General features: G+C 41.4%; 1 protein-coding gene and 1 long non-coding RNA gene across 6 annotated transcripts in view; both read right to left on the reverse strand.

Annotated features, from left to right (window-relative positions):
* The window catches only part of Fggy (FGGY carbohydrate kinase domain containing), a 384,056-nt gene that overhangs the window by 334,643 nt on the left and 29,638 nt on the right, over nt 1–19,775 (reverse strand). For all 5 annotated transcript variants that reach the window (XM_048453091.3, XM_087904859.1, XM_087904858.1 and 2 more), the window contains exons 3-4: nt 14,317–14,428; nt 11,965–12,116 (exon numbers count right to left, since the gene is read on the reverse strand). In XM_048453091.3, coding sequence (XP_048309048.2) covers nt 11,965–12,116; nt 14,317–14,428 — 264 coding nt within the window. The remainder of the gene's footprint in view (nt 1–11,964; nt 12,117–14,316; nt 14,429–19,775) is intronic.
* On the reverse strand, nt 8,939–11,833 carry LOC146895096 (uncharacterized). Its single transcript, XR_015000851.2, has 2 exons — nt 11,642–11,833; nt 8,939–9,799 (listed from the first exon to the last, which is right to left on the reverse strand). It is a non-coding gene; the product is annotated as an uncharacterized LOC146895096 (long non-coding RNA).

Raw genomic sequence — 19,775 nt, forward strand, 5'->3', positions numbered from 1 at the left:
CACTGAGGTACAGAGCAAGCCTGGCTCCCTCCTGGCCTCTCCGTCAGGCTCAGTGCTATGGACGGGGTAGTTAATGCGAGAAAATCTAAATCACTGAATGAATGAATATATTATTACATGGCAGAACAATGATTCTCATTGTGAAGGCAAGAGGTGGGAGCAGTAAAACCAACCAAGATGTTCAGAGAAGTGAGGCTTACCACTACAGAAGAATCTTCTGTTTAATTTTATTTTATTTTTTGGACTCTGGTCTTCTGCCTCCTGAAGGAACATGACTGGCCTTGGGCCTCCAGGATCCCAAGGTGACAGACAGTTCATATGCTGATGAGTAGCAACAGGACAACTGCTTCCTAAGTGTCTTTCTGACTTCCTCCAGTAGGTGTGATGTGTTTTAGCTACCGTGCACAGAGACCTTTATTAAACTCAACAAACCATCTATTCATGCCAAGTGAGCATCAAGCCACCTTTCTCTTATCTCCACTCCTAGAGGCAATGATCATGCATGCACAACAGTTAAGAAACAAGGCAGCAAGCTAACTGGGCATGTGCTCTGAGTACTACAGTGCAGTGATATTTTGTCTGTGCTCTAACAAATAAAGCTTGCCTGAAGATCAGAGGGTGGAGCTAGCCAGTGGTTAATCATAGAGGCCAGGCAGTGGTGGCACACACCTTTGATCCCAGCACTTGGAATCTCATACCTTTGATTCCAGTTCTTGGAAGGCACACACCTTTAATCCTAGCACTAGGGAGATGGGGACAGGAATGTAAGGTGGGTGGAGACAGGACCTTGAGCCTTTGGTCTGAGGGTTCAGTACAGGTTAGAGGTCTCTCTAGTAGCTGGTTCCTTTACTTCTCTGATCTTTCAACATTTACCCCAATAGCTATCTCTGAGTTTTTATACTTAAGACCAATTAGAATTCGCTCTATACCACAGTTGTCAGTTTGCCTGGTCAAGAGACAAGGACTCCTTCAATAAACATTTATTGTGTTTCCAATGCCAAGCACCAGGCTCAGCTCTGGACACTCAATAGTAAGGTATGAAGAGATCTGAGCCCTTCTCCTAGGGAACTAAGAATCCAGAAAACCAAATGAGGAAGAAATACAGTGTCACAGAAAAGCAGAACAGAGTCTAAAAGAACTTCACTGAGACCCTGTCCTCAAACCTCATGGGAGGAGACACACAGACACAGCCAAACGTTAGATGGAGAGAGAACCCAAATTAGAGATCTCCACTGGGGAGCCCTTGGAGCTCAGGGAACCCCAATGGAAGAGGGGGAGCAAGAAATGTGGGAGCCAGAGGGCCCAGGGTATCAGCAGAGCACGGCCCACAGATTTCAACTGGGAAGTGGCAATCATGAAGCCTGCGTGGGGCTATGTCAAGTCCTCTGTGTATGTGATATGGCTACTAGTTTGGTGTTTTGTTGGGACCCCTGATAGTGGAAGTGGGGCTGTTTCTGGCCCTTTCGTCTGCTCTTGGGGCCCTTTTATTCCTGCTGGGTTGTCTTGCCCAGCCTTGATGAAGGGATTTGTACTTAGTCTTGTTGTCTCTTGTGATGTCATGTTCAGTGGATGTCCTTGGAGGCCTGCTCTTTTCTGGTGGGGGCGGGATGGACAGGTGGATCTGGAAGAGAGGAGATATGGGAGGATAATGGGAAGGATAGTGGGAGGGGAAACCAGTTGAGGTGTACTGAAAAGAAAAAAAGATAAAAGATTTTGGGAGGCAAATAAAGTTAGAAAGGGATTAAATCTGAACCCTGACTGAAAAGTAAAAAGAAATGAATATAGGTCAAAGACGGCCAAAAGCCATAAAGTAAAATACACAAAGAATACTATTACAGGAATAGCTGGCATTTTTAAATATAGCTAGGTAATCAGATGAGCAACTTTTCTTTTCCGAGTGTACATTTTTCCATCATCCTGTTCTACTACAAAACTAAGACGGAACTTATTTAGTGTAAGTCAGACACATAAATTGGAGCAGGAGCTCAGGGTATAGGGTTCTGGCCTTTTCATTGTGTGTATATTTGCGGCCAGTTTACAACAGAAAACCCTGGAGAAAATCCATCATACACCTCAGGGCAATGGTCACTACCAGATTCAAGGTTCAGATGCTGGGGTATCTGATCCTGATGCACAATGCTGTGGTACAAGCATTCTAGAGAAAGACTTTTTGATTAGCAGAAAAGATTTAGCTTCTCCTGTAGGAAAAGAGGAAGAACTTGGTGGGGAGGGGTCACTGCCAGATTGCAAGGGCATAGCAGAGAATTCAAGACCCTCATCTACTTCCTAGAGCCTGTATTCACAACACTTGGGAGATAAGTCCCAGACTTGGGTAACAGATCTGAAGCCAATGGCTAGGCCCTGGTAGAAAGGACAAATAATCCTCTAATGATCATTTTCCATGATGGGAAAGAGAAAAGAAACTTAGATTGAGCACACAGGAGATCTTTACTTTGGAATGATGTGCTCAGCAATCAAACACGGCAATAATTCAAAATTGAACTCACACATCCACGCTCCCATGTATATAAGTGTTTGCTGTGTTATTACCTTGAGCTACTCAGTGGAGCTCTAGATGCTAGGCAGCCCATGGATCAATCAGGTACAATGCAGTGTAATAGTTCCCAAGGTAGGGATAACACAAAGGACGTTACACAGGACACAGAGTAGGGTCTTAGTCAACACTAGATGGCGAAGGTCAAGAATGACTTCCAGGAGAAGGGGAATCTGAGTCTTAGGCAATTAGTATGTATTCAAGGAAAGGGAAAAATTATTATAGGTTTGCCAGGAGGAAGGAAAAAAAAACTAAGCAAAGACCCAGAGGTGTAAAGAATCTGGCATGGAATCACAGCCAATGACCAAGGAATTCACCATCTGGAGAGTCTTTCCATTGCGCTCAGCATTTGTTATAGGAAAAGTAATGATGGATTCCTTGAACAAGTTCCCACAGCCTGGATCTCAAATGCAAAAGCCTGGAAGGGGAAATGATTAACAGTCTGGGTGGGGACCGCTGTGACAGGAGGGATGCCAGCCCCTCCAGCAGGGCAGGCCTTCTTACACCAGCTACCCTCGTGCACAGCTATGTGATCCTGGAACTGTCAGCTTCTTCCCAGATATGCAGAAAATCTAGACTTTTATGAGAAACTGCTTAGTCTTTAAGTATTGGAAATATTCAAAATTGCTTTTTTCCATATACGGTGGATCGAATAAAACTTGTCTAGGGCCTGACTCAGTCTGTGGGCTACCATCCTATGACAAGCAGGGGGGAATAAATGAATGACTTTTAAGAGTAAGAAGTAAGGGATGATGGTTAGAGCCTCGGCAGGCTGAGCCAAGTGAGATTCTCAAAGTAGTTCATGTCCTTCCGGGATGCCATGGAAGCCTCCTGGGCCTTGGTTTCCTTAGCTGTCCAATGAGATGAAAATAATGGAGCGTACACAAAATTCCTCAGTGATATTTAGGGAAGTAGGTCCAAGAAGAAAATAATTCCCCTGTAGAATAACCAAGTGCTATCAACCAAAAAGTCTGGCTGTGGCTACAAGGCTATTTTTTTTCATAGGGAATTATCAAGAAGCAAAGAATGAAATTGCTAGGACCACAGTCAAGGATTCAGTCAGGGACAGAGCCCCACTAGTGTTGCTTTCTTTCTCTGGAACTAGTCTATTGTCTGTATGAATAATTCCTCTGAAGACAAGTATTTAGGAGTCTGTGCATTCACTATTTCAATATTGTTTTCTCTAACAATCTAGTATAAGCTTTATTGTCACACAAATACTTACTATCTGCCTAGCACAGCATCACACCAGAATGGTTTGTTTTGTATTTTTTTAAGTCATAAAACAGATTGCGTCACACCCATATTTAAAACCAACCAGCCATATCCTACTGCTCCTAGAATAAAGTCCAAACTTCAGCCCCGGGCTCCAAGGCTGAGCACGCCACAGCCTGCTCCCCACCTAGCTCAGAAGGCCCAGCCCTGCTGACCTCCTCCGCCGATTTCATGAGGTGAATTCCTTCCAGCAGGGAATCCAAAGCCTCTTCCTAAAAATCTCATTATTCTGGTCCAATTAAACCACCAACAAGAATCCTAAGCTGGCCACCCCAAATCCTTCACAGCATTTTCCAGTAAACAAAAATCACTGTGTATATATATATATATCTGCCTTCGTGTCTCTTTTCTGCCTCTGTAAAGTAGATCTCCAGAAGCTATTCAGGTCCTTCACTTTTTTTTATTTACCTGGAGATCCCCGAATCTTAGTACAGTGCCTATCACCCAGGGACCCTTGCTAACGAAAAAGTAAAAATACAAGCCCACCACCAAGCGCTCACGGCTTTCGGAGCCTCTGAATTCTGCCACCTACAGTCTTTTCCTGAACTAGTTTATGGAGAGCGTGGCAGAAACAGTGGAGTAAAATGGCGATGAGCCCATATGCTAAATGGAAAATGTCAAAACTCAAACCTCAGCCTGGACACTGATTAGCTGAGTGACTTTGGGCTATCTCCATGTCTCTGTACCTATTTCCTGATACATAAAAGATAATATTTACTTAATAAATGGTTGTAAGGATTAGATGAATTAAAGGGAGTCAAAATGCTTGCAAGTAACATAGTATGCTCACTAACCACTGTGGGCAACTACTTCCTGCCTCTGTTCTCTCAGCCTGACTGGCCTATTTCTCTTCTGATCAGACTAATTTTCCAGCAGCAGAGCCTCCTTTTGGATGTCCATATAGACTGATGCAGGTGCCTACAGAATCTGGGTGAAGAACAGAACCCTAACAAAGCTATTGGTTTCTTTCCAGGCTAGAGAACATAAATCATTTAACTCTTCTGAGCTTCACCTTCCTCATCTGTAAAACTAAGAAAATAAAACATACTCCACAAGAGTGGTGTTAAAATAAAATGATCTTTGCAAAATAAAATGTTGGAAGCATCGGGGCTGGAGTTCCCGGTGAAGTTTAGGGAGACGGGAAAAGATTCTCATTGATGACCTGGTCTAGGCCAGGGCTGACTGCCTTAGTGTAGGCATCATACAATGACTGGGCCAGTCTGGTCCTTTCTTGCTTCCTGCTTCCTGATTGTCACTGACAGCCTCACATGCTTGCTGAACCCCTAAGCAAGAAGCATAGTCCTCACAAATCACTGGCCATGCATAAAGGCCAGCTCCATGAGGGAAGACATTCTAATGTTTAGAATTCTCTCAGTCAAATAGCATGTGGCCGAAATGCCCATCCCAAGAGAAAAAAATATAAATAGAATGGCTGAAAAGTGAAGTGACTTTGTAAATACCTACTGCACAAACCACCTTCCAAGAATCCCGCTAAATTAAAATAATTCTCCAAGGCTAGTATTATCACAGTCCAGGGCTCTGAGGCTTCAAGATGTTTGTTTAGCTTTTCCAGGGTCCTATGGTTGGTTAGTGGTAGCAAAGAGATTGATACACGATGCGTCTGGCTTCAAATCCTCGACACTTTTTGTTGTCAACGTTGTAGAACTGTGCTGTGTCTTTCAGAGTTCCTCAGCCTCTGTATTAGCTCCAGTACCTGAGCAGGAGCGAGAAGAATTAGGACCGCATGTGAAATGTGGAGCGACCCTACGAAAGACAGCAGTTTCTAAGACTGTGACTTTAGAGATGAAAAAAAAATGGTACGTATAAAAATATGAACATAGTTTTATCTTTCAAAAAGTTCCCTGGTTAGAATAAACCTTAAGAAAAAGGGTTTATTACATCATAAGAAAAATGGAATAATCAAGTCAGGAAAAGTACCAAGAAGAGGTGGCAGGCCTCTTATCTGACAGGAAGAACCAGATCCGTGGTTCTCAACCTGTGGGTCGCAACCCCTTTAGAGGTCAGAAAACCCTTTCACAGGGGTCACCTAAGACCTTCAGAAAACACAGATATTTACATTATGATTCATAACAGTGGCAAAATTCCAGTTATGAGGTAGCAACGGAAATAATGCTATAGTTGAGGGGGGTCACCACAACATGAGGAACTGCATTAAAGGGTTGCGGCATAAGGAAGGTTGAGAACCAATTGACTAGAATTTGGAAGTAAGATCTTTCTGATGCGCAGTAGAGTTTCTTCCCAACAGTTTCTACTGCAACACACTCAACTGTTACTTCCCTCAGTCAGAAGATGGTCCCAGCCTACCTCTCCACATCCCAACACCCAGGATCTGTTCCAGACTCTACAGGGGCCAAGAAAGACACGTGAGAACCAACTAGGTCTAATTAGGTTCCGAGAAGGAACCGGCACTCATTTCTCAATGCACCCTGGAGCAAACAGAAGTATAAGGAATGGATGAACATGGAGGGCTGGATGATTTGTTTCATTCTCTGGGGACAATGGCAGGATAGGAAACTGACTGAAAAGCCAGACTGCCGTCTCTCCAGGCATCCTAGAAAGGCCAGATACTCATGTCGCATTAACACAGAGTTGTCAGAATTCACATCAACATCAGCTGTAAACTCTCGTGACCTCCTGTAGCCTACATCTTGTTATGCTACAGTATTTCATGTTAATAAACACAGGCAACTCCAGCTGCTCCAGGATGGCAGAACTTAATTTACACTTGGCCTTCATTAAGATGAGAGTCAGAATCACTAAGGTCAAATGGAAAAAATCTCAGTTGCTGGGCTTATGAAAAGTTCAACTGACACTTTTACTTTTATCTGATAATTCATATTAAGGAGATGCATTTCAACTTAAATCAAGCAAACCTTAAATGTAAAGGACATGTTTAAAATTCCATACTATAAGACTAGATCCCAGTATTTTTTGCCCAAGAGCTACATCTGTTCCAGTACATCCCTTCTGACTCAAAACTCAGCCTGTCTTCCTGGGACATGGTATCCCAAGGAATAAGACTAAGGAAAAGGAACACAGACATGGCCTCATTATGAAAGAGTGACCAGCCTAATCAGTCTCACTGTCCTGTGTATACCTAAAATTAACTCTGTTCTCATTGGTTCTCCCTGGAGAACCTTATCAGGCCACTGAAATTATTCAAAACCTTTGTGCTGCACCCTCTAGGCAAGGATTAGAGACACAGCAAGGAACAAATGGATTGGAACTGATTTCTATCCATCCGTGGATTACAATGGCCAGAGGAAGCAAACACAACGGAAATCTTCACGAAAACTGACATAACATCATGTTATGTCTACAGTGTAGATCTATATTGGTAAGGGTGTAAAAGGAAGCCTTCTTATTGGAGGGAAAGGCTTTCAAAGGAAGCACATGGACAGCCAAGACTTGATGTGGGAGTCCCCTCTGTGTGCTGTGATTACCATTAATGAATAAAGAAACTGCTTTGGACCTCTAGCAACCCTGCACTTAGCTAGGCGTGGAAAACTAAACTGAATGCTGGGAGGAAGAAGGCGGAGAGAGAAGAAGCCATGTAGCTCTGCCAGAGACAGACACTGGGAACTTTACCTGGTAAGTCACAGCCACATGGCGATACAAAGATTACTAGAAATGGGTTAAAGATATAAGTGTTAGTCAATAAGAAGCTAGAGTTAATGGGCCAAGCAGTGTTTTAGATAATATAGTTTCTGTGTGACTTTTTCAGGTCTGAGCTGCTGGGGGGCCAGGAGACAAACAAGTGGTCCTCTTACAACAAAGACCTATTGACAAAGAAGAGTCAGCTACACAGAAAACACTCGTCTTGGCATGGAAGATCACCTTCAAGACCAATGGGGTCAGCGAATATTTTCTTTCCAGGGCCAGACCAAATATATTTTTGGTTTTGTAGACCACATAGTTTCTGTCTCATCTGTTCATGTGTAACAAAACAGTTGCCACAGACGCTACAACAATGATCGGATGTGGCTGTGCACCAGTAAAGCTTAGCCCCAGCCACTAAGCTTCACTTAATTTTCACACGTCACAAAATATTCTTTTGAATATTCTTCAACATTTGAAGGTGTGAAACAATTTCCTAGCTTCCAAGCTCCCATTAACAAGTCTGACAGGCAAACACTGGGAAGGAGAGTACAATCTGCCATTCCCCAGCCAAGACTGAGGTGCAAAGAACCGGCTGTGTTTGGAGGACTCTAACTGGATTCCCTGTGTATGAATTAAAGTGAGCAAGGGCATAAATGGCCTCACATACCATCCTCTGGACCAGGGTGCATGTGGTTTTATTTACCCAGGAACACAGTCACTAGAGGCTTCCATGGTAGGTGAGAATGTTCCAGTTCTTATGTACACATTTCTTTGCCCTAAGCAGTCTTCACATCCCTGGTGAAGTTATCTAAGACATTTCCTCTCCAACTTCATAACCATCAACCAAACTGCACACCAACGCAAGCCCTTAAAAGGCTACTTACCTAACCTCTTCTCCAATTACACTCACTAAAGTCCCATCTTTCCCTTGCAACTTATATGCCATACCCAAACTACATCATGGGATATGTTGAGAAAATCCTTCCTGTTTTTACTACTAGATAAAGCCTCCATGTGGGCCCTGAGGCTCTTGCCAAATTATCTGCCTGCAGAAAGAAAACTTATTTCTCCCAGAACATTTTGCATGTCTCTGTATCACTGTGCTTGGAATGTCTCCGTCCAATGGCTCTGTTTCCATCCATCCGACTCCCCCAGACTTTATTTACTATATGCCCTGGACTCTCCGCTTGTGTATGCTAAGGCTTAGTTCCTATTGTCCCCTTTTTTTCCTGGTGTCTTTCCAGCCCTTGCTGCTTTACAACAAGAACTCAGTCAGGACTTAGAAATGCAGTAACAAAAAAAGAATACAGAAATGATGTAGCAAGATGGTCAGTGGGAAAGGTGTTTGCTGCCAGACCTAACAATCTGAGCTCAATCCCTGGGACCCACCTGGCAGAAGGAAAGAACTAACTTATAAAAGTTATCCTCTGACTTCCATATACCACATGTCTGTGGATGGTGTACCCATACACAAATACAACAATAAAATAATAGCAGTAAGTTATTTAATGAGTAGACAAATGACAGCTTAATAAACTGTGTAACATGAGGTCCTGCTTTTTGGGGTTTTCTGTCCTGCCCAGTTCCCCACAGCCGGCAAGCTCCAAAGAAAATCACACAGAGATCTCCATAAGTTATAATACTGATTGTCCCATTAGCTCAGGCTTCTTATTAGCTCTGGTAGCTTATAACAACCCATTGTTCTTATCTATTTTAGCCACATGGCTTGGTACCTTTCTCAGTTGGGCAGATTACATATTGCTTCTTCCATGGTCTTGGCAGGACTGGGAGGAATCAGCTTCCTCCTTCCCAGAATTCTCCTGTTCTCATTGCATCACTTCTACTTCCTGTCTGGTTTTCTCACCTATACTTCCTGCCTGGCCAATCAGCGTTTATTTAAAACATGATTGACAGAATACAGACAATTCTCCCGCACCAAAACTGAAGAGCATAGAATCTCACATTCTTATATGAATATGTATTGGAACAACTCTACTGAAGCTGTCTAACATTTCTGTATCTCTCGCTAATGAATGAAGAGCAATGACCCTTTCCTTATTCCCCATACAAGCATGCTTTTCTTCATAGTACAAGAATCAAGCATAAAATTGACAGAGGCTTTATAAACCCTCAGGCTAGAAGCATCTACATCACCCAACAACCTGCTAGAAATGAAACTCTTCAATTCTTAGTCCCTGCCCCAGGGCTGCTGGCACAAAATGTACTGCTTAACAAGACCTCCAATGATTCAGCTACACATTAAAGTTTCAGAAGTGCCATAAGAAGACCTTTGAGGAGATGTGGTCATGTTAATGCCAAAAGGATGTTCCGCAGGAATTCTTATGCATGCTAAAAAGACAAAAAGGAAACAAAACACCATGCCAATCTTAAGTTCACTTTCAGAAACATGAATAAGCAGAAAAGCAATGTTTTGACCTTTCCTCAAAATATTTTAAAAGGAAATTGAATTTCTAAAAATAATACCTAGACAGTCATGACAGAACAGGCCAGTAGTTACATCTTCCTTAGAAATTTTAGGCAGAAGGATTGCTTGAGTCCAAGAGTTCTCAGCTGTAGTGTTTCATGCCTAGGGTTCACAGTGAGTTTGGTATCAACATTGTGACCCCCAATCTTAGGGATCACCAGTTTTCCTGATGACGTATCAACTGGCAAAATGAAGCATGTTAAAAATAAACCCATAGATGTTCTTAGGAAGTTACAGACACTCTTGTCTCATCTGGAAATTATATTTTGACTTTATGTATTGAAGACTGATCTCAAGTACAGTACAAGACAGTACAGGCCCTGAGGTCTGTACATGCAGTCTCATGTAAACACAGGACCATCTTCCCAGTGCTCTGAGCTGAACTCAATACAACTTTTCTTCTATATGCCCACAAAGAGAAATGCACTCAACCATGTCCTTATCTTGATATTAAGGTTGGGAAATCTTGAAGAACACCATCACCCTTGTTCCCTGTCCCAGTCTAAGCGGTTTGCTTCATGGAGCACTTTCAGTACCTGCTGGAATGGGCTGGAATTCAGAGCGTGGTAAGAGGTTTTAAATTCTGGTTGTATCATGGGTTTGGTAAAATCATATGTCATCTCTGCTTCAGTGTCCCATGCTGATGACAGGCAGAACTTATGAGAACTAGGCTGATTGGTGTCTGGGACACCCAGAGCCAGTGGCAGTGCATGTGTTCTGTGTTCTGTTGTGTGTTTCAGCCCACCTGGGCTAAGTCTTCAAACTGAACTGACCCTACTCTCTCACTACATAGAAAGAAAAGAGAGGTCCCTGGGATAAGAATGACTTTGCTCAAAGCATGCAATCGCTGAAGGCAGAGGTGCAATCAGATTCTCAAAAAACCCTTGACTCCTGAGAGAGACCATTTTCAAACTCAGCAACCACGGGTGGCTTTCTGCAGATTTAAATTGACGAGACAGGCAGTTAGCCAGACCTGCCTTGATAAACACGGCTCTCCTATTGCCTCCTTTGTGTTCACAGATTCCCTTTCTCTACCCAGCTCGAACGACAACCCAAATAACTGATGCCTTGTATCACCTGACACTCTGGGGCCAGTAATGAATCACACACGCCCTGGCTCAGGTGATGGATTCTCTATGCAGCAGACCACCGAGGGGTTTTAAGTCCGAGGTTCCCAGAGGAGCTGAACTTTCTCACCCATCCATCTCTGAGGGGAGCCATTAAGCTGACATCACCATTTTCCACACTTCATAAAGGAGCGCTAACATCTGGAAATGGAAACCACCTGCCAGAGCTTTGACCACGATCACCGTATCACTCAATGGCAGGGAAACTCAAGGGCAGGTAAAATGAGAAAGAGACATCGTGAATGTCAACAAGGCCAAAGATGAATAATTTGGGGCTAAGAGTGTGTAGATAGAGAAGGCTCTCGTCAGAAGGACTGGCCTTGAACCCTAGGCCCGCCACTTTCTAATTGGAATGGCAATTAACCTCTCTGAACTTTGGCAGAACACAGCTTATTAAGAGAACTGGTTTGGAGTCAAATGATCTCAAGTTCAAATTCCGACTCTCCTGCATACTTAGTACGTCACTTCTGGTGATGTGCTTCCTCCTAATGATCTTAAGTCTCCTAATCTACAAAACAGAGGTATAACACTATAAGAAAAGAAAAGAAAAAAAAAACACTTGGGCTTAATAATGCATACCTGTAATCCTAGCACTCAGGAAGTAGAGGCAGGATCTTGATCTTGAGGTGAAACAGGGCTACAAAAGAAAGTTCTGTCCCAAAACAAGGAAAACAACCTACTGCACAGAGAGTTAGGGTTCAAGAAGATGGTACGTAAAGTACCACAGTGCCTGACACCTGTGTATGAGAAAGAAAGATTAACTACAACCCAAACAAGAAGATGGGCCCCTCCAGACTGTCTAAGGAAAACCAAACACTGCAGACTTGACAGGGCATTCTTAGTCCCTGGAGAAGGAGCCCCTCGACAACCGTTAGTACCCTTCCCTCACCCCACACACTCACCTCCTTCAGCCAGAGGAGCTTTGGGGCCTGCATCTCCACAGACATTATACCACCCACGTACCGAAGGACACCATGCTTGGTCTTATTGATCCTCTGAACCTGGCTGACTGCTCGATGGTCCAGCCACATAATAACATTTCGCTTGGAATCCCCTAAAAGACATGAGAGAAACATGCATACACATGTATTATTTTCTTCTACTTCAAAGGAACAATGATGAATTCCCTGGCAAAGCACTACCCTACTTCAACAGTGGTGCGGGAGAATTGTCTGTAATCTGTCAATCATGTTTTAAATAAACGCTGATTGGCCAGGCAGGAAGTATAGGCAGGAAAACCAGACAGGAAGTAGAGGTGATGCAATGAGAACAGGAGAATTCTGGGAAGGAGGAAGCTGATTCCTCCCAGTCCTGCCCAGATGACTGAAGAAGCAACATGTGAGCTGCCACGCTGAGAAAGGTACTGAGCTGTGTGGCTAACATAGATAAAAATAATGGGCTAACATAAGTTCTAAGAGCTAATAAGTAGCCTGAGCTAATGGGCCAATCAGTTTATAATCTTATGGAGTCCTCTGTGTGATTTTCTTTGGGGCTTGCCAGCTTGTTGGGGTACCGGGCAGGACAGAAACTCCAACAAGCCGACCCTCATGTTATACAACAGTGATTCATGTGTCAAGAATGAACAAAGTGCTGGAGTGATGGACATGACTCAGTGGGTAAAGGCACTTGCCACCAAGCCTGACGACCTGAGTTTGATCTCCCGAACCCACATAGTAGGAGCAAATCAACTTGTGCAAGTTGTCTTCTGACCTCCACACAAAGGATGCTTACTGTTCTTAAGCTGTTTATTGGGTTTTTCATCTTTTGGTTAACATCTAAAGAGAGCTGCACTTTCACCAGGTTTGTGGGTTTGGTTTCAATGATTTTCAGGATTATCTGCCTGATAAGCATAATCACTTGGTTCAACCAAGTTTTGGTCCCCACCTTTCAGATAGAAAAAGGTTTTCAAAAAAACTTTAAAACCACCTTTAAAATTCTAATTTCATTTTTCAAGTCACCACCTCAGATAAAAATTTAACCTTCATGTAATCAGTAGGAAGCCAAGAAGGGGTTGAGGGGTTGCATGATCTGGATGCAGTTGAAGAATGGCTATATTTTAATATCTTAGGGAGAATGCAGTCATTCACCTCACAGAGTTGCCATTCAGCTCTGCTTTCAATGAAATGCTGTAAGCAGAGACTATGCTTCGTTTTTCTGCCACCCAGACCCGAATAGTCACACAAAAACTCTATTAATTACAACACTGTTTGGCCAATGGCTCAGGCATATTCCTAGCTAGTTCTTGTATCTTAAATTAACCCATTTCTATTATTTTATATTTTACCATGAGGACCGTGGTTTGTTATCTCTTGCTTCTTGGGTGGCTACATGGCAACCACCTGACACTTCTTTCTTTCTTCCTCTATCTCTGATTGGATTTTCTGCCTTGCTATATTCTGCCCTGCCATAGGCCAAAGCAGTTTCTTTATTCACCAGAGTTGGCAAAAAATATTCACGGCATACAGAGGGGGCTACATCAGAGTGTTTTTAATAAGTCTATCCACAGTGGGAAGCAAGATGATGCACAGAGATATGCACGCAAGCAGCTTTGAGGAGATGGTGTCTTCCCCTGAAAATGTCGCTGCTGATGCTTTTACCGCCCATTCACCTGTAGCCATAAATTTTGCATAGCCAGAAATACTATGGAAACTAATATTGATAAAGCCTATAGTGGTTAATGTTAATTATCAACTTGAAAAATTCAGAATTCCCTGGGAGACAGATGGTTTTCTGAGCTTGCCAGTGAGGGATTTTCTTAATTGGGTTAATTAACACCCCATTATGATCTACCCTGAATGTGGACAGGACCATCTCAAGGGGTGGGCCCTGCAGTGAAGGCGGGGGGCAGAAGGAATGAAGCATCTTATACTCACACTTCTTGCTCTTGTCTTATGACTGCAGATATAAAGTGATCAACTGTTTCAAGCTCCAGAGATCATGACTTCCCTGCTTCCATGTAATACATAACTGTAAGCTAAAGTAAACCTTCTCCCCCTTAGATGACTTCTGTTGAAATATTTCCTTGTCGAAACAAAACAAATATAAAGTTTCATCTCAAGCCAACCACATATTCATTTGGGAAGATAAACTTCACGAATAGTAGCTTGTGAAAAGATGTTACAAAGAAAATGTATTTTTTTTAGCAGATCAGACAGTATGTGCTCCTAGAAATGTAGGATTCTTGACCTTTAAAGTCCTAAACACAGACGTCCTCCTGCAGCAGTCTGAAGAGGAAGGGACAAGAGCAGTCCTACCTTCAAGGTTTACTGGTAAAGGATGAAACTGTTTATCCAAGACAACCAAAGAACACGTGGCATCAAACCCAAGTCCTCGGATTCGGTGTACATCAACCCCTTGCACAATTTTCTGTTTTAAAAGCAAGCAAAGAAAACATAAATTACAATCCGGGCTCTTAAAACCTTGAAAACACGTTGCTACTTGAAGTAAATGAAAACAAAAATTTCAAATTAGCTAAAACATGTCATAAAAATGTTTAGTATCACTATTTAATTTAAAATAACTATCTACCGTGTGTCCAAAGGTCAGAGCGGGGCTTCTAGCAGTGGAAGCCCACAGCTGCAATCCTAAATGAAATATGCTGACAGTGAAATTACTCCTGAAAGAAGCCAAACTTTCCAGGTTCCCATCCTGGAAAGCATCGTTGTTGTGGCTAGAGAAATGGCTCAAGGGTTAACAGCACTTGGTGCTCACTGGGTTCAGTTCCCAGCACACACATGGTGGCTCACAATCTGTAACTCCAGTCCCAAGGGATCTGATTCACTTTTCTGACCTCTGCAGGCCCCAGGCATGTATCTGGATGGGGATTTATTACCCATCCAATAAAATTTTAGAATTTCATTTGTAGAAAATGTTATAGTTGGGTTCAAGATGTTGCTCGTGGCAGAGTCCCTGCATCGAATGCACAAGAGCCTGAATTCAACTCCCAATGCTGGAAAACCAAAACATGCTTTATCATGAAGCAAGCCAAAACTTTTGATCTATGATGTCACAAAAATGTCTAAGATTTTAAAACAGTCCTTGACTTTCTAAAGAAAATTTAATATCACTAAAATACTAAAAGAACTTATAAATGAATAAGAAGAAGACAAGTAATCTAAATGAAAATAATATAAAGCAAAGGTCAAAGTGTATGAAGTTTTTCAATTGTACTACGATTAATCAGTGGAAATAAAATAGCAATTTTTGTGTCTTACATTCGTGAAAATGTTAAAGGTTAGTTGTATATAGCAATGGCTCCACCCCTCTTAAAGCAGCTAAGAACAGATAATGGTTAATTACAATTTTTTGTCAAAAAAGAAGGAGGCAGAGGAAAAAAGGGAGCAGAGAAATATAGGACAGGAGAAAGGCTAGTTGGGAAGAGGAATGGGGTCCACAGAGATGGGATGGAGTGACATGACCATTACATACATGTACAAAAATGTCACAATAAACCCATTATTGTCCATAATCAATATATACCAATAAAAATTTTAAAAGAAATTTAGAAGTAACCCTTCTTGAACATTACTACGGCAAAGAAATTATTGGGTACAAATCTGTAAATTAATTTGACAGTACCTATTAAAATATACTTCTAACTAATGGCCCAGCAATATCACTTTTGGGAACATATTTTAGAAAATTATTATGACCTTAAGTAAATAAAGTCATATATAATATGGCTACTTGCTAACAATATATTTAAAGACCCATTAAATTACATTTTTATCAAATAAATTATGCTGCATTTATACAGTAGAATACAGAAAGTAAAAAAGACACAGAAGAAATTTCTGAGCATAGTGCTATGACAGGGTCAGCAAATCTTTCTAGAAAAATAAAATATAATACTGCATAAAATCATCAATCACAACTATTTGAAGGCTAAGAAAATTGATCAAAGTTACATAATAAATAGAGAAGCATATTTTTTGAAAAATGAAATTGATGCTTAAAAGATAAAAGATTAAAATTTGACTCCAGGTCTAAGCAGCTTCTCTGGGAAAATTTATAGAACACTCAAGGAGGAAACTTCACCAATGTCAGACATTTGAAACAAAGAGGAGAGCAGGTCCACCAAATCCTACCTGGCTAGCACTGGGTTAAAGGTCAGTTGGAAAGACATTAAAAAGGCACTACAGAAGAATTTTTGTCACAAACATGGTATAAAAATAGTTAGCAAAATACTAGCAAAACCAAATCTTACAGCACATAAAACTGACATCCATGTGCAATTATGCCAGAATTTGCAAGGGTGGTTTAATAATCATTAAGTAATGTAACACATGTTGATGTGGGGTTCCTCTCTATATGCTGTGAATATGTTTTATTACCATTTGTTACTAAAGAAGCTGATTTGGCCTATGGCAGAGTAGAATATAGCCAGGCTGGAAGAGATATATAGAGAGAGTAGATGGAGTCAAGGAGACACCATGTAGCTGCCAAAGGAGACAGATGCTCCAGAACCTTACCAGTAAACCACAAACCTCATGGTAAAATATAAAATAATAGGAATGGGTTAATTTAAGATGTAAGAGTTGGTTAATAAGAAGCCTAAGCTATTGACCAAGCAGTGTTGTAATTAATATAGTTTCTGTGTGATTATTTTGGGTCTGGGCAGCTGGGAAATGTACAAACAGCCTCAGCTTACAACATGTGTTAAAAGAATACAGCAAAAACACAAATTAAAACCTGAAAATACTCCAAAACCATCTTTCAAAACAAACAAAAAACAATAAACTAATGAAAAACTAAAATCTATATAAACAAGAACAAAGCATCCAAAAAGTTCAGCTCTAACATCATAACTAATAGTAAACTTCATTATTGCTCCCATCCACGCAAAATAAGGTCATTTCCATTAGGATTTCTCCCAACCTTTGCTAGCGCTCATGGCCAGGGAACTAAGGGGGGAAAGTAAACTAAAAAAATGCAAATTAGAAAAAAAATCTAAAAGTATTTTTTTATTTCTTTGCCAATGATACAATTTCACATGTTGAAAATGATTTTAAAAAAAAGAAATTAGGAAAAATTACTGCTGGGGTGCAATTTCTACTATTGTAGAGGACCTGAGTTCAGTTCTGAACATCTAAATTGATGTAACTCACAACTGTTTGTAACTCCAGTTTCAGGGAGATTTGAAGCCTCTGACTTCCAGTAGCACATGTACTCATGCACATAGCACACACACACACACACACACACACACACACAGCATTTAAAAATAAAATACTTAAAAAGCTACTAGAACTAATAATCAAATCTAATAAGACCACAAGACTGAAGGTTAACAAATAAAAACCAATAGTATTTCTATAGAGTATCAACTAACATATCAAAAATAAAATTAAGAAAATAATTCAATTAATACTCAAAATCAAGATTGAAGGTCTGATTTATTTCAAATTCCCACAAGACTCAAAACATCTCAGAAGAAGGAGCAGAAAGAATGTAAGACGGGGATGAGTGCTGTGGACATGACATGCTATTATACTAATGAGGTCATAGCAGTTGTGGTTCCTGTACAAGTGAGAGCCTATAAATAAACTCATGAGACCCCACCCATCTTTAAGGGACTGATAATTGGTTTCTGCTAGAAGAGGAGCAGTCATTTTTCAGGAGGTGGATGCTGGTAGGTTGCTCATTCTCAGATCTGGGAAGTGGTTCCACAACTATTTGCATGTGTATAGTACTAACTGGACTCAGTTTATTATGAATAAGTGGAAGAGGAGGAAGAAAGGAATACGGATGGAAGGAGAAAATATCTGGGGGGTTTAGATGGAGTGGAATGAGGGTATTTGAGTTGAATATGATCAAGACACATTGTGAGGTTGCTTAAAAGAAAATGCCCCCCAAAGGGAGTAGCAATATTAGGAGGTGTTGCCTTAGAGGAAGTGGGTCACTGCGAATGCAGGCTTTGAGGTTTCTTTTGCTCAAGCTTCTCTCAGTGTGGCAGTCAGTTGACTTACTGTTGCCTGCAAGATGTAGCACTCTCAGCTTCAGCACCACATCTGCCTGCACAACGGCATGCATCCCATCACGGTAACAATGGATTGAACCTCTGAAACTCTAAGCAAGTCACCCCAATTAAATGATTTCTTTATAAGAGCTGTTATGGTCATGGTGACTCTGTACATAAAAAGAAAACCCTAATTAAGAAAGAAGTTGGTACCAGGAACTGAGGTATTGTTGCAATAGTCCAGACCTTGTGTTGGTTTCTAAAAGTAGTGGAGTGCTTTAAGCTCTGCTTAATGGGCCATACTAGTAGGAGCATGGAAGACAGAGATACTAAGGGCTATCTGAACTGTCAGGGGGCTCACTCAGGAGGTTTCAGAGAAGAATTTTCGTATGTTGCCTAGAGGTCGTTCCTGTTATATTTTGGTGAAGAAAGTAGCTGCCTTTTGCCCTCATTCAGTCTGCCTGATGCTAAAGTGAAGAATTTCTGATTGATTTTGTTGGCAAAAGAAATCTCAAAACAGCCTAGAACAGACTGTCATGCAGATATTAGTGGTAGCTCTAATGAAGATTTATAATGAAAAGGAGCAAGCTGATCATGGTAAGTTACAAAAAGTATACTTTGAGGAGGAAAGGAGCACCAGGAATTGTAATGGAGCTACATCCTATGTTCCAGGAGATAAAAGGGATTAAGAAATAGAATAAAGGAAGTAGTGGCTTTAGAGCAAGATCCCACCCAACTAAGTTTTGAACTTGTGGGGGAAAAAAATTATAGAAAACTTTAGAGCTGGGTGTGGTGATGCATGATTTCAATGCCAGCACTGGGAAGGCAGAGGTTGGCAGATCTCTAAGTTTGAGGCAAGCCTGGTCTACAGAGCAAGTTTCAGGATTCAGGACAGTCAAGCTTAGGCAGGGAAGGGCAGAAAGCTGGTGAAGATTTAATTGAATGATGGGGTCTTATTCCAGCCTCACTAAACAGCAGAACTTGGCAGCTATGACCACATGATTCTGGCTTTAGAGTTAAGGATACAAGAAATGGTTGTAAAATTTGCCTCCATACCTAAAGAAAGCTGCTGAGGCCAGTCATGTGTCAGGGGCATCCCTGAATGGAGACCTAGAAGAAAGGCCATTTTGTGAAGCTGTGAAGTTGAAGCCTGGATTACCTTGGAGAACCTAAGATGTTAGAGATGCTAGAGCTGTAGGACCCCTGCAGGGAGAACTGCTAACAGGGGGTAGAACCAGAACAAGAGACAGAAATATGTCGCAGTCAAACCTGAATGGAGTTGGAGATCTGAAGAGCGTTTTGACATGGAAATGAAAAGTTTGAAGTTTGCCCAGCTGGTTTTTGGTCTTGCTTTGGTCCAGCATTTTCTCACTATGCTCCCTTCCCTAAATTTTAGAATGATAGTAATTATCCTGTGCCATGAGATGCTGGAAGTATGTGATCTGCTTTTTTTATTAATTTTACAGAAAAGCTACAGTTAAGAGATTGTCATGCATCTCAGAAAAGACTTTGGACGTTGAAACAAGTTCAAGACTATTATAGATTATAGGGACTTTTGAAGTTGGACTGAACACATTTTTTTGCATTATAATATGTGTATAAGTCTTTGAGACCAAGGAGTGGAATATGGTGGTTGGAAAAAAAATGGCCTCAAAGGGAACAGCACTATTAGGAGGTGTGGCCTTGTTGGGGATGTGTGTCACTGTTGGGGTGGGCTTTGAGCTCTCTTTTGTTTAAACTTCCTTCAATGTGAGT

Source organism: Myodes glareolus, chromosome 3, assembly GCF_982192425.1.
Source record: "Myodes glareolus chromosome 3, mMyoGla1.1, whole genome shotgun sequence".
Taxonomy (NCBI): Eukaryota; Metazoa; Chordata; class Mammalia; order Rodentia; family Cricetidae; genus Myodes; species Myodes glareolus.